Source organism: Sarcophilus harrisii, chromosome 4 (assembly GCF_902635505.1).
Source record: "Sarcophilus harrisii chromosome 4, mSarHar1.11, whole genome shotgun sequence".
NCBI classification, from domain to species: domain Eukaryota; kingdom Metazoa; phylum Chordata; class Mammalia; order Dasyuromorphia; family Dasyuridae; genus Sarcophilus; species Sarcophilus harrisii.
In genome coordinates this window covers 447,244,669-447,259,399 of record NC_045429.1, presented here as the reverse complement: position 1 = coordinate 447,259,399, position 14,731 = coordinate 447,244,669, and the positions used below count along the sequence as shown (strand labels likewise).

The following is a 14,731-nucleotide window of genomic DNA, read 5'->3' as shown; positions in this document are numbered from 1 at the left end:
AACAAAACACAAAGAGGAGCTTGAATGAGGGGATGTGGAGAGAGAAGAGAGAAGGAGCCGATAAGACCCTCGTGGTGAAGCTACCTATGGCTGGGGATGACTAGGTCAGGCCTGGCCTTTGGGAAGAGTGTTTCTAACCTTGGTGTTCCCCATCACCACCACCACCACCACCCCCAGCTTTCCTTTTTTCCTGAATTAGAATTTGGGCCTTGTATACTAACTTTTGGCCCCAGATCAAGGGGGAAAATTGAATTCCCTGGGCATGCTCTTTGAGACAAAGGCTTTTCCTTGCCATGCCTCTGTTCCTTGGAAATGCTGCCACATCTCCTAACCTCCCTTCTTCCTGGTTCCCTGGCCTAGCTCCTGATGATGTTATTAATGACAGGGTTCTGGGTGCTCCCAGGAGCCTTTGAGAAGTCTCCAGATGAAAGAACCAGGTCTAATGTGAATCTCAGGGATGTAGATGAAAACCTTGAGCCAGAAGGATTGAATCCCTCTTAAAAAAAATAAAAATTTTGCTATATTAAGTGAAAAAATTATTTTCTTTCCTCCTTCCCTCCCCCTTGAGAGAAAAAAAAAAAGAAAAAAAAACCTTTGTAACAGGTATATGATCTAGAAACAGATGCCTGCATTGCGTATGTCCAGAAAGGCTATGTCTCTGTCTGGGTCCCGAGTCCATCCTCTCCTGGGAAGATTTAGGAGCCTGTTAAGAAGCCGTCCTCCTCTCATTCCAGCTCCACAGTGGCTGGCAGAGATGATACCTGGGCCCGTTACTGTATCAAGCATCCGATCTGACTCTGAGCAGGAGGAATGGGCATCTGAACCAATTCTGTGGGCCGGGATGTGGGTTTTTTTACTAGAGTGGAAGGTTTAGGGCGACTGTGCCAGCTCTTTGAATAGAATAGTGTACATTTTCCCCCAAAAACCCTTCTGTCGTCTCCCTCCTTTCCTCCCAGCCATAATCAGTTTCTTCTCTCTTGAAGGACGGATCATATTTTTTCTTCCCGTTATGGTCGGTCGGGTGAATGTGATGAATATTTCATTCCAGTGGGAAAAGCAAATCCTTCATCTTGGGTAAACTGTGTGGATGCTTTCCTGGTGTGGCCAGACATCACAGGCAAGGCAGTGTGGTACAGTGGGAAGCTCTGACTGGGAGTCAGGAGGCCTGGGCTCTCCCCAGGTTTAACCACTAACTGACTGATGGGGCTGTACTCTATCATCTACTTTCTGTGTGTCCAGATATGGATATAAGGTCTTAGAATATTAGATACTAATATGGAAAGAGAGCTTGGAGGTATCTAGTTGCACCCCCTCATTTTACAGAGAAGGAAACTGGGGTCCAGGAAAGTGATGCTATGAGTATTTTGGATGTATATGGGGCCTTTCTTTCCGTCATTTAACCTGGGAGTATGTGCCTAACCTCGGGCTTCTGGGTCAAAGGGTATTAATATGGAATGGTTTACTCTTGATGTTCGATCTTGGTATTTTTGTTCATAATGATTAGGTGGCTGAGTCAGGATTTGAATCCAGTACCTCCAATTCTAGGGTCAGTGTTCTTTTCTCTGTAGGCATATTGTTTCCCATGTCTGAGGACAGGGAATGTTTTGATTCCATCTTGTATCCTTAGCACTTAGCACAGTTTGGGGAAACAGTAGGTGCCTAATAAATGCTTGCTAATTGACTCATTGACTTTTAAGGTCTTATAACTCTGGAACTGTAATTCCATGATCAACAGATATGTATTGACTGGTGCTTTATAGACACTAGGTACTTAATAGGCTTTGGTCAAAATGGATTTGGAGTTGAAATGGATTTGTTTTTAATCACCAAATAAGATCATAGAATCCTAGATCTAGAATGGGAAAAGACCTTAGAGATGTGGATTCTGACTTGATTCAATCAGGGAACATTTATTAAGCACCTATTAAGTACTAAGTGCTGTGACAAGAATTGGATTCCAACATTGGCTAACTTGTGTGTCTTTGACTCATTGAATCCCTCTTTTTGGACCTCAGTTTCCTTTTCTGTAAAAACAGGGGCTTACACCAAGTGATTTTGAAGGTGTTTTCTACCAATGCATTACCTTCCGAAATATATCCAAGGTAATGGTTATTTCATTTGCTTTTTGAATCCAGATCTGTGTGATGTCATCTTATGTCAGGAGTTCCCATTGGGGAAACTCCTTCCATCCTTGCAGAGCTCTCTATAACTCAGTATTCAGGGCCACTGAGAAGTGAAATGACTGTCCCAGTAGGCATTGAAGGCAGAATTAGAACCCAGGTTTCTGTTAACTCCAAGATTGGTCTTCTATCCAATATTTGTTGTTCTTTAGCCATGTTAGTGATTTCATTTGGAGTTTTCTTGACGAAGACACTAGAGTAATTGCCATTTCCTTCTCCAGCTCATTTTGCAGATGAGAAAACCGAGACAAATGGGGTCACATGATTTTCCCAGGGTCACACCTAGTAAATGTCTGAGGTCAGATTTGAACTTGGGTCTTCTTGGCTCTAGACTGGGCACACTATTCATTGTGCCACCTAGCTGCTCAACAACAGACCACACTGCCTTTCCATGGCTAAACTCCATAGAAATGTGGGTTGGTTTTCCAGCCCGGTAGTGAGATCCATCAGGTCTTTTGTTCAGAAAAATGGATTACAGGTTAAGCCTAGTAAGCTCTCTCCTTGGGCTCCCTCCTGTGCTAAGGAATACCGAGCCCCTGCCCTGCCAACAAGGAGTGCAGGGGTCCAGCCTCTGCAGGGGGTCCAGGGGCTGAGCAGGAGGAATAGGGTCGGCATCAAAGAAGAAAGGAGTCGTGGGGTAGTTTGAGTGAGAAACTGGTGGAAGTGATGCTCCCACTTCTCCCAGGCTCCTTCAGGCTTTATTTTTATACTATTTAGGTCACATATGTCTGACTTATAGACCTTTATATGTTACTACACTTGACATTTAATATTTGAGTAAGTTTTTTATGGTAAAATGTTAATTATCGATTACATTACGTGAAGCCAAGAATGAAAGGTCAATGTTACACAAGGTTAAATGTCAGTGAATTTTGTTAGTTTACTTATGTCTTCTTTGTCAATTCTATGGCTTGTTTGATTCCTCTGTTTCCCTGACTTGGAACCGTGTCTGTGGGCATTTAGGGTAATTCCTAGTTATAGTTTAACCATCTTTTGGTTGACTGATTTTTTCGGAGTCTAAGCTGGCAAACGCCATTATTTCCTGGACCTTGGATTCTCTCCCATAGTGACAGTGCTCTCCATAGTGTTCTTGCCTTTATCATTTGCCTCAGTGAGAGAGATTAGTTTTATTAGGACAGAATATGCCTGTGGAATCGTTTCTAGTTCACTTGCCCAAATTCCCCTCGGCACCAGATTTTTGTAAATAATGTTTAGTGCCATAACAAGCCAATTATAAATAACATAGGAGATAGTAGCCCACTAATCAGAATCACAGAAGGAAATGTTCCTGCGTGGGTGCTGGGCACATCTGATCCCAGTGCTGGGCTTTGCCAATCGGCTCAGAGATTGCACCTCCCAACGAGGGAGCTCACGGTCCAGCTTGGAAGTGAGAGGGCCCATTAACACCAAGGCAAAGACAGTAGTGATCTATAGTCCCTGGCCAATCCGTATGGGTCCTGAGAACAGGACTGAGAGGAAGTGTGGCGTTCAGAATCTCAGGAGGGAGAAAGCCGTTGGAGTGGGACTGGTCAGGAAGGACTGCGTGGAGGCCGAGGAGCCTGAGCTTTGAAGGCCATCTGTGATTTGTACAAAGTATTATTGATACTTTCATTTTTCTGTCATGGTCATTTCCCCTTCCTTTTCCTTCCTCACTCTTCACAACAACTGGATTTCCGTGTGTGTGTGTGTGTGTGTGTGTGTGTGTGTGTGTGTGACAAAGACAGATGGAGACACAGACATACACAGAGAAATAGAGACCAAGAGGAAGGAAGGAAGCAGGGAAAGAAGGAAGGATGGAAAAAGGAGAAGGGAGGGGAGGAAAGGAAGAAAGAAAGCAAAAGCAACAGGCAAAGTGACTACATGACAGCATATGCCACCTTCTGTATCCATAGGCCCCCTCCTTACCCCTCATGAGACTTTTTAATTCCCCTATCAATCAGTCATTCAAAAAGAAGGGTCTGCTGTGTGCCAGGAACTGGAAATACGAATACAAAGGATGAAGCCATCTCTTTTAAAGGGCTTTTGAAGTCCTTTGCAGATGTTAACCTGGTCTTGCAAGTAAGTACCAGCCACCCACTGGTTTCCAGGCGTTTTGACCAGCCCGCTCTTACCTTACTGGGCTGTCTGTATAATTTTCTCTTCCCTGGAAGAGAATGGAAACACAGTTGTGAAAGAGTCCCTTTCTTAAACTAGGATCTGAAAGAAGATGGAGTAAAGAAAGTTTACTACTAATCTTGTAATCTTTCAGTTCTACTCCTTTCCTACTCTCTTGCTTCCCAGAAGTCAATTATCGAAGCCAGGATGCTGAGGCAGAAAACAATGAGTTCAACTTATTCTTTTTTTAATTTTTTACTGCTCTTTTGTTTACACATTGCATGCATTCCCAAATATATCCCTCCCTCTTCCTATACGCCATTTCTTTTAACAGGGAATTAAAAAAAGAAAAAGAAAGAAATGATTCAGTAAAATTCATCAACATGTCACTGATAATATGTGCAATATCCCTCACCCATAGTGCTCCACATCTGCAAAGAGCACTATGGGTGAGGGATATTGCACATACTAGATAGACTTACTCATTTCTTCTTCAGGACCAAGCTTGGTCATTATGGTCATCCAATATTTAGTTTTATTATTTAGTATATAATTATCTAGTTTGCAATATCTATTAATTTATAAGCTTCTTGAGAAGAGGAAGTATTATTTTGCATAATGTCTGGTACACAGTAGGTGCTTAATATTTGTTGATTGATCTTTGTCTTTTGATTTATATTATTGTAGTCATTGTGCATGTTGTTTTTCTATTTTTACTTACTTCCCTCTGCATTCGTTTCCTCAAGATTCTGTATTCTTCATAGTCATTGTTGCTTCCCTTCTGTTCATATTCCATAATTTGTTTAGCCATTCGGTGGTTGATGGTCATCTACTTTGTTCTCGGTTTTTGGCTACCACACCAAAAAAAGTGATGCTATGAGTATTTTGGATGTATATGGGGCCTTTCTTTCCGTCATTTAACCTGGGAGTATGTGCCTAACCTCGGGCTTCTGGGTCAAAGGGTATTAATATGGAATGGTTTACTCTTGATGTTCGATCTTGGTATTTTTGTCTTGCCAAAAAAGAAAGAACAGAGCTCAGTAACTCTCATCTGGACTAGTATGATACCCTGGTAACTTGGAAGGTGATGGGAACTTTTCGTTAGAGAAGAGACGAGAGTGTCATGGGAAGGGCAGTTGGAAAGAATCCAATGAGTCAGGAGAGAGAAGGCAGCAGAGAGGGCATCTACAGGCCTGGCCCCTGGTGCTGCCACCTGATGTGCCCAGTCCCAGCCAGTCTGCAGAAATTGCTGATGGGCACATGGGGGAAAGCAGTGAGCCAGGGAGTGGGGATTAAGATCTCTGGCATCCGGCTTCCCTTGCTCTAGTGATAAGACTAATGTAGGAGGAGAGTAAGAGGCGGAGAAGGATGGGAGGAAGGGCTCTGACCTCATTATTCTGGGTGAAGCATTACCATTTTCTTGGGATCCTCTTAAAGCTGGAGAAAGGAAACACCTGAAACCAATTCTCACTAATTTGTGAGTTCCTGTTAGCTAAAACAAGCATTTATTAAATGCTGACTATGTGCTAGGTAGGCAATATGCTAAGAACTAGGGAGATATATTTAAGGGAGACAGTCTTTGGAAGTCAGGGGGTGCAGATACAGTGCCATAGTTGGAGAAGTCCATGACATGCTGCAGACACTTAGAACTGACTCTAGTGTTGTCGAAGCTTGCCTTTCAAAACTGGGGTGACAGAAGTGGGCTTTCCTCAAGACATCGGGTCACTTGGAAACAGGGGGGGTTTGGCAGATACCACAAGGTCATAAGATCACATATATAAATTCAGAATTTAGAGTTGGAAGAGATCTTAGAACTCATCTATTCTGCACCTCCATTTTACAGATGAGGAAATTGAGGCCCAATGAGAGGAAGTGAGTTATTCAAAATTATAGGCAGTAAGTGGGAGAGCCATGATGGGAATCCAGGATATCTAACCCAGTGTGTAGCAGAGATGAACTTCACCAACCTCATGATTTTGTTATGATCAGTCCCACAGAGAGTTGGGCCATGGTTCTTGGTCTTCACTTAGAGCAATCTACTCCTGTCTCCCTACTTTCTCTCAACCCTACTCCTATGGTGCCCTAATAGGAAAAATGTGCCTACGTGGGAAAACAGTGATCTCTAAAGAGAGCCATACAATCATTGGGCCACAGTTAGAAGAGACCTCAGAAAATAGTCTATCCATCCAGTACCAGGTTCAAATCCCACCTCCAACATTTACTACCTATGTGGCCTTGGGCTAATGACTTCACATCCTTGAGTCTCAGCTTCCTTATCTACAAAACAAACTCTGAGCCTCTTCTAGTTTCAGTCCTGTGGTTCTTTGAGAATCCATTGACAAGAATCCATTTCCTCCTTCTGCGCCTTTGCAAAGCTCGAGTCCCCATGCCTGAGGACTTCTCTGTCCTGCCTTCTGTCTCCTGGAATTCAAGGTTTGACTCGGGTGTGTTATCTTCTACGTGAGAGCTTGTCTTTTTTTAATAAAGCTTTTTATTTTCAAAACATTTGCATAGTTTTCAATATTCACCCTTGCAAAACCTTGTATTTCAATTTTTTTCTCCTTCCCTTTCCTCCAACCCCTCCTGTAGATGGCAAGTAATCTAATATATTAAACATGTGCAATTCTTCTGTACATATTTCCACAATTGTCATGCTACACAAGAAAAATCAGATCAAAAAGGAAAAAATGAGAAAGAAAACAAAATGCAAGCAAATGACAATAACAAAAAAGTGAAAATACCATGTTGTGTGATCCATACTCAGTCCCCACAGTCCTCTCTGGGTGCAAATGGCTTTCTCCATCACAAGTCTATTGGAATTGGCCTGAATCACCTCACCGTTGAAAAGAGCCACATCCATCAGAATCGACCATTGAATAACCTTGTTGTTGCTGTGTACAATGTTCTCTTGGGTTTGTCACTTCACTCAGCATCAGTTCACATAAGTCTCTCCAGGCCTCTCTGAAATCCTCCTGTTGATCGTTTCTTATAGTACAATAATATTCCATAATATTTATATATCACAACTTATTCAGCCATTCTCCATCCACTCAGTTTCTATTTTTTGCCACCATAAAAGGGCTGCCACAAACATTTTTGCACAGTGTACCTTTTTCACTCCTTTAATATTTCTTTGGGATATAAGCCCACCCCATAGAAACACTGCTGGATCAAAGGGTATGCACAGTTTGAGCATAGTTCCATATTGCTCTCCAGAATGGTTGGATCAGTTCACAAGCCCACCAATAATGTGTTAGTGTCCTAGTTTTCCCACATCCCTTCCAATATTCATCATTATCTTTTCCTGTCATCTCAGCCAATCTGAGAGGTATGTTGATGTTGTCTTAATTTGCATTTCTCTGATCAATAGTGATTTAGAGCATTTTTTCAGGAGTAGAAAATTGGTTTCAATTTCTTCATCTAAAAATTGTCTGTTCATATCCTTTGACCATTTATCAATTGGAGAATGGTTTGTATTCTTATAAATTTGAATTAATTCTCTCTATATTTTAGACATGAGGTCTTTATCAGAACCTTTGGAAGTAATTTCTTTTCTGGTTTACTGCTTCCTTTCTAATCTTGTCTGTATTGATTTTGTTTGTACAAAACCTTTTAAACTTAATATACTCAAAATTATCCATTTTGCATTCCATAATGTACTCTAATTCTTCTTTGGTCACAAATTGCTTCCTTTTCCACAGATCTGAGAAGCAGACTCTCCTTTGTTCTTCTAATTTGCTTTTAGTTATCACACTTTATTCTAAATCATGAATCTATTTAGAATTTATCTTGGTACAGTGTTAGGTATGGGTCAGTGCCTAATTTCTGCCATACTAATTTCCAGTTTTTCCAGTAATTTTTGTTCTTATCCCAGAGCTGGGGTCTTTGGATTTATCAGACATTAGATTACTATAGTCGTTGACTATTGTGTCTTGTGACACTGATCTATTCTACTGATTGACTATTTTATTTCTTAGCCAGTACCAAATGGTTTTGATGACCGCTGCTTTATAATACAGTTTTAAGTCTGGTACAGCTAGGCCACCTTCATTTGTATTTTTTCATTAATTCTCTTAAAATTCTTGACCTTTTGTTCTTCCAGATGAACTTTGTTATTATTTTTTCTAGCTCTGTAAAATAATTTCTTGGGAGTCTTATTGTTATAAGTAGATATATGATAATATATATTATATATAAGTAGATTACTTTTAGGTAGAATTGTCATTTTTATTATATTAGCTCTGGCTACCCATGAGCACGTGGTATTCTTCCAATTGATTAGATCTGACTTTGTGTGGAAAGTGTGTTGTAATTATGTTCATGCAGTTCCTGACTTTGTCTTGGCAGGTAAACTCCCAAATATTTTATATTATCTACGGTTATTTTAAAAGAAATTTTTCTTTGTATTTCTTGCTGCTGGACGAGACCTTTCTTTATAGTTTCAGGTCTTAGCGTTTTCATGCCCCATTCTCTCCCCACTTCCTCTGTGCTTTGTATTTACTTGTCATGTAGTTTATGTTTTCTTATATATATACATAAGAGACATGCATATGCCATACAGGTGGAAAGCATGATGGCTTAAGAATCGCAGGACCTGGGTTCAGATCTCGCCTCTGAGATTTACCCCCTTGGGCAAGGTCTGATACTTGCTAACTACAAAAAGTTTAGTCTCAGTTTCCTTATCTGTGAAATGTAGGGATTGGACTGGTTATTCTCTAAAGTCTTAAGATCTAACTCTAAGGCTTTAATATTGTGTTGATTCCCCCAATGGAATGTAAATTGAGGGCAGATATTATGTCATTATTGTCTATTCCCCTTTCCTAGCTCCTTGGCCAGAGCCTAGCACATAGTAGGGACTATAAAAATGCGTATTGAATTGAATCAAATTGGGCACACAATCTTTGTTTCTAAAAGGGGATTTGTTGCTACTCAGCAGTCCATTCCACTCTGAAGAATGGATGGGAAACGGTGGGAAGCATTCAAAGTGAGCTCAGTGGTAGCCATTCTTGATGTGTCTTAGTCACCTCCCTTGAGGCACAGACCTCAGCATCTAACAGCCCCTGTGCCTTTGGTCTGCTCGCAGGTTGGCGGGACGAAGACAGGCGTGGTGCGCTACGTTGGGGAGACAGACTTCGCCAAGGGGGAGTGGTGTGGCGTGGAGCTGGATGAGCCCCTTGGGAAGAACGATGGGGCCGTGGCAGGTACCAGGTACATTTGACTGCCAATGGGAAACTAACACTCCTTCCCTGCTACTCTAGATGGAGAGGGAAGGAAGAAGGAAATAGCCCGGGAGGAGGAGACAGCAGGTCTGTTTTCAGAAGGCTTGCAAATCATCCTGAGGGGATGGCAGATTAGCAGAATAGAGAACCTACAAAGAAAAAGGTTCTTTTTAAAAAAAAAAATTTTTTTCATTTATGCAGAAAGACAATTTTTGGCATTCATTTTTAATAAAATTTTGAATTTTAAATGATCTCCCTCTCATCCTCCCTCTATAAATAGTGAGCCATTTGGGATGTTTGATATGTGCATTCATATAAAGTATATTTCCATATTGGTCATGTTGTGAAAGAACAGAGCAAAGGGGAAAAAAAACTTGGAAAAAAAAGTGAAAATTGTGCTTCTACCCATTCTTTCTCTGGATGTGGATGGCATTTTCCATTATAAATCCCTTGGAATTATCTTGGATCATTGCATTTGCTGAGAAGAGCTAAATCTATCATCATTGGTCATCCCACCATGTTGCTGTTACTGGGTACAGTGATATCTTGGTTCTACTCAGGAAGGTTCTAGAAATGACTGGGACATAAAAACAAGCAACATCAGCCAAACTTTGTTTTTTAAGAAAAAGAGGGAGAGAAAGTAGAAAGTTAATGAGTAGAATACTATTATATTCAATTAATAGATTCTTAAAATAACTCTAATTCTGTGACTTGGTGACTCAATATTAGGAGAATCCATTGATTAATTTTGAATCAGAACCCCCTAAGTGCCTAGCTGGATGTTAAACCCTGTAGGGACATAGGCAGAGCTTGAATCTATTCTTCCTTTTCCATGTCCCTAAGAAAGGAAGAAATAGAAAAGGAAGAATAGATTCAAGCTCTGCCTTAGAGGAGATCACTAACCAGACGAGATTCCCCCAAATGAATGCTAGGAGATCACAGAATTGCAGAATGGGAAGGATTCTCATTTGCCATTTAATTCAACCTGAAGCCATAGGGATTTCTCACTCTTATACGCCCACCACGTCAACATCCAATTCCTTTTTTAAGACTTTCAAGGAGAGGGCCCCATTCTGACATCTATCTTTAATTGATTTTTTTGAAACTGTTATCCGATATTTCTAGTTCTGTCCCCTTGAGGTAAGCCAGAATCGGATTAATCCCAAAAGCAAGGACCAGATATGTGTCTTCTTCAGTTCAGATTGTGTTACGTGAACACATTAAATCCTGGAAGTATTTAAGAGAGATTCCTGGAGCCTGGAGTCATTACAGAAGGCCACAAGGAAGGGCTGGGGCCCAAATGGACCTTTAATTGAGAAAGAGAAGGGAGGGGTGGGGGAACAAGAGCCAAGGTTGGAGAAAAAACAAGTTGTGGTATATGAATATAATGAAATACTATATGCAGTAAGAAACAATGAGCAGGCAGATTTCAGAAAAGCCTGGAAAGACTTGCATGAACTGATGCTGAGTGAAGTCTGCAGAACCAAGGCAACATTGTACCCAGTCACAGCAACATTGTGTCATGAGCAACTTTGATAGATTTGGCTCTTCTAATCAATACAATAATCTAAGACAATTCCAAAAAATTCGTGATGGAAAATGCTGGCCACAACTAGAGAAAAAATTATGGAGTCTGAATGCAGAGCAGAGTATATGATTTTCATCTTTTTGTTTGTTTGTTTGTTTTTCTTTCTTGCGGCTTTTCCCTTTTATTTTGATTCTTCTTTCACAACATGACTAATGGGGAAATATGTTTAATAGGATTATACATGTACAACCTGTATCAGATTGCTTGCTGTCTGAGGAGAGGGGAAGTAAAGGACAGAGGGAGAAAAATTTAACACAAAGTCTTACAAAAATGAACGTTGAAAACTATCTTTACATGTCTTTGGAAAAATAAAGAAAAGAAAGTGAATGTTGAACACTAGCTTTACATGTAATTGGAAAAAAATAAAATAAAAGAAGTCGGGGAAGGCGGGAGGGGTGGGGGGAGGTAGCAGGCCAGTGAATTTCAGAGACTTGAGGTGTTTATCAGAAACCTTAAGGATGGAACACACTGGGCCTATCTGTTCCAGGGCAGCATCACGCATCAGGAGGAGGAAACTAGGAAATGTTCCTTCTTGGCTTTGTGATGAGCCCTCTTCCCTCCCCTGTCCTTCCCAATAACACCATGGACTAGATTTAGGACCCAGAGATTCTCCTTCTCCATCCCTTCCTGGGACTGCTGGAACCCAGGCTTCTATTCTTGTAGGCAGCCGAGAAAACATGAGGTCTTTGTAAGTGGAAAGGACAGTCCTTTGGGCCTTGGGTGCAACATTGCCTCTATGGCATCCTAGGGAACAAGGATAAAGATTAGTTATGCTTTTGAGAGTGGAGATAGTTTAGAGAGGATGCCCAACCCCCTCAAAATCATTGACCTCCTTCTATTTCAGAGGCCCTTTAGGCAAAGTGGTACAGCGAAGGAATCACAGACAACCTGGGTTCAAATCCCTTGATCTTGATAACCTGGGTGACCTTGGGCAAGTCCTTTCCCCTATGTGCCTCAGTTTCCTCATCTTGTAAAATAAAGGAGTTGGACTAAATGCCCTTGGAAATTCCTCCCAGCTCTAGGTTGAGGATCCAATGAATCTTTGATTCTTTCCACAACTGCAGAAAATACTGGCAGAGTTGGACTCATTTCAGTTCTCTAGCATGTATTTTCGTCTCCATTGGAGTACAGTAGAGTTGGTAGTCTGGATGGGCAGAGGCTTTCTACAGGATGGCTGCTCATTGCTGCCACCATGTGATCTTGATTTTAGGAGACTGTCCGGGTATTGTTTCCCTCTTTCTGAGAATAGGTAGGGAAAGGTGGTGGTGGATGGACATATATCTTGGTCCCTAGCTGTTAATCCCATCGTTCTCATGTGTCTTTCTTGCCTTCTCCAGGTATTTCCAGTGTCCCCCCAAATTTGGCCTCTTTGCTCCCATCCACAAAGTCATCCGGATTGGCTTTCCATCCACCAGTCCAGCCAAGGCCAAGAAGAGCAAAAGGATGGCGATGGGCGTCTCGGCTTTGACCCACAGTCCCAGCAGCTCCTCCATCAGCTCAGTCAGCTCTGTGGCTTCTTCTGTTGGGGGCCGGCCTAGCCGCAGTGGTCTGGTAAGGGCGGAGTCCAGTGTATGCCTCTTGTGGTGGATGAGGGAAGGACAGAAGAGGCAGGAAGCTATGGAGATGAAGGAAGCTTGGGTTCTAGTCTTGCTAGTGAGGTGATTTGGGGCCAACTGCTCAATCTTGCCAAGCTTTGGTTTTTTTTTTCTCTCTCAAATGAGGTGATTAGCTTAGATGCCTTTGCCATCCTTTCCAGATCTAGATCTAGATCTAGATCAATGATCCCAAGAAGGACCTAGAATAAACATTCTCTCTCAAAAGTCAGGATTTTTAACTTGGCAGCTATGATTTGCCTTTGTTTTTGTTTTTAATTTTTGATCGTTATTTCAGTCTGATTGGCTTCCTCGCTAATCCCATGCATTTGATTTTTTGCATTTAAAAACATCATCCTGAGAAGAAAGTCTTTGCCCATGTCAGAAAAACCCGTGAAGGACCCATGTTCTAAAGTGGTTCTAAGCAGAAGGCAGTGTGCTAAGAGTGGCAAGCCCCTCAAACCCAGACACTGTCACTTCTGACTTCAAATTATTACTAGCTATGTCCCCTTACCTATCTGAACTCAGTTTTCTGATCTCTAAAAAGAGGGAATAGGGGGCAGCTAGATGGCAAAATGTTTGGAACACCAGCCCCGAAGTGAGGAGGACCTGAATTTAAATCCAGCCTCAGATACTTAACACTCCCTAACTTTGTGATCCTGGGCAAGTCACTTAAGCCCAATTGCCTTGCCCAAAAAATGAGGGAATTGGAGTCGATGCCTATGAGGTGCTTTCATTTTTGTTTGTGATTCTATGATGCTGTCACTTCTTGGACCTCAGTTTGGTCATTTGTTTAAAAAATAAAATCCCATCTGTTGAATGGGATGTTCTCCAAGGTCTCTTTTGGTTTGAAATCTATGATCCTATGACCTTTTCATGATGCCTCTGTCCCTCCTTCTTTCCTAATCTTTCCCGGACTTCCGCAGTTGACAGAGACTTCCTCCCGCTATGCCCGCAAAATCTCAGGCACCACAGCCCTACAGGAGGCTCTCAAGGAGAAACAGCAGCACATCGAGCAACTGCTGGCTGAGCGAGACCTTGAGCGGGCTGAGGTGGCCAAGGCTACGAGCCACATCTGTGAGGTAGAGAAGGAGATAGCCATCCTGAAGGCTCAGCATGAGCAGGTAAGAGGGGTCAGAGATCACGGGTTGGCCTGGCTAAGGGATTTTAAGCACAAGAGTGGCTTAGTTGGAGGAGTGAACACAGGGTTGGCCCAATTTGGGGAGTGGGAACAGGGTTGGTTTTATTAGGGGAATGAATATAAAGGCAGCTTAGTTGGGAAAGTAAGCAGAGGGGCAGCCTAGCTAGGGGATTGAGCAGGAGGTTGGCCTAACTGGGGGAGTGAGCACAGGGGAAACCTAATTGGAGTCCGTGCACAGGGACAGCCTAGTTGAGGGTCGTCATCGGCATCACTACATCATTGTTAGGTCTCAGTGGGATAACGCTCAAAAGTGCCAATTTTAGTCATTGAGAATATTTATGTCTTGTCTAGCTTCTGGTCCTAGAACAGGAATCCTTCAGAAATATCACCTTTTGAACCACTCCCAGATATCACTGCTCCCCAGTTCCCAAGATAGGGCCCCCTGATAGGATGAGAAAGATCCGATAGGAAACAAACGAGGATTCATGTCCCCAGATAGACGTGGTGTTGTCAGAGGGGGTTTGTAGTTCAAACTCCATGGGTTCAGAATCCAACTCTGCCATTCCATCACTGTGTGGCAGTACCTCACTAGACCTCCATTTTCTCATCTATTTAATAAAAACATTGGAATAGATGAGCTAAAGCCCCTTCCAGCCAGGAGTTGCTGATAAATATTTAACAACTGGCTCTCCAAAAATCCAACCAAACAAAAAATCCTTGTATATACAACACACTTCTAAGTTTAATCTGCATTATTAATATTTCTCAAGTCTAGGCAATCAATAACAGTAAATAAAACTCTGATTTGTCTATTTGTCAGTTTCTGGGATATAAAATTACATGCTGACAATTTAACGATCAGTTTTCACCAGCCAATTTGAGCAGGTCCCAACACACCCCTGCTTCCAACTTTAGGT

General features: G+C 41.9%; 1 protein-coding gene across 2 annotated transcripts in view; it reads left to right on the top strand.

Annotated features, from left to right (window-relative positions):
- CLIP2 (CAP-Gly domain containing linker protein 2) overlaps positions 1-14,731 on the top strand; it is a 111,392-nt gene that overhangs the window by 54,584 nt on the left and 42,077 nt on the right. For both annotated transcript variants that reach the window (XM_031967934.1, XM_031967933.1), the window contains exons 4-6: positions 9,358-9,482; positions 12,419-12,632; positions 13,600-13,797. In XM_031967934.1, coding sequence (XP_031823794.1) covers positions 9,358-9,482; positions 12,419-12,632; positions 13,600-13,797 — 537 coding nt within the window. The remainder of the gene's footprint in view (positions 1-9,357; positions 9,483-12,418; positions 12,633-13,599; positions 13,798-14,731) is intronic.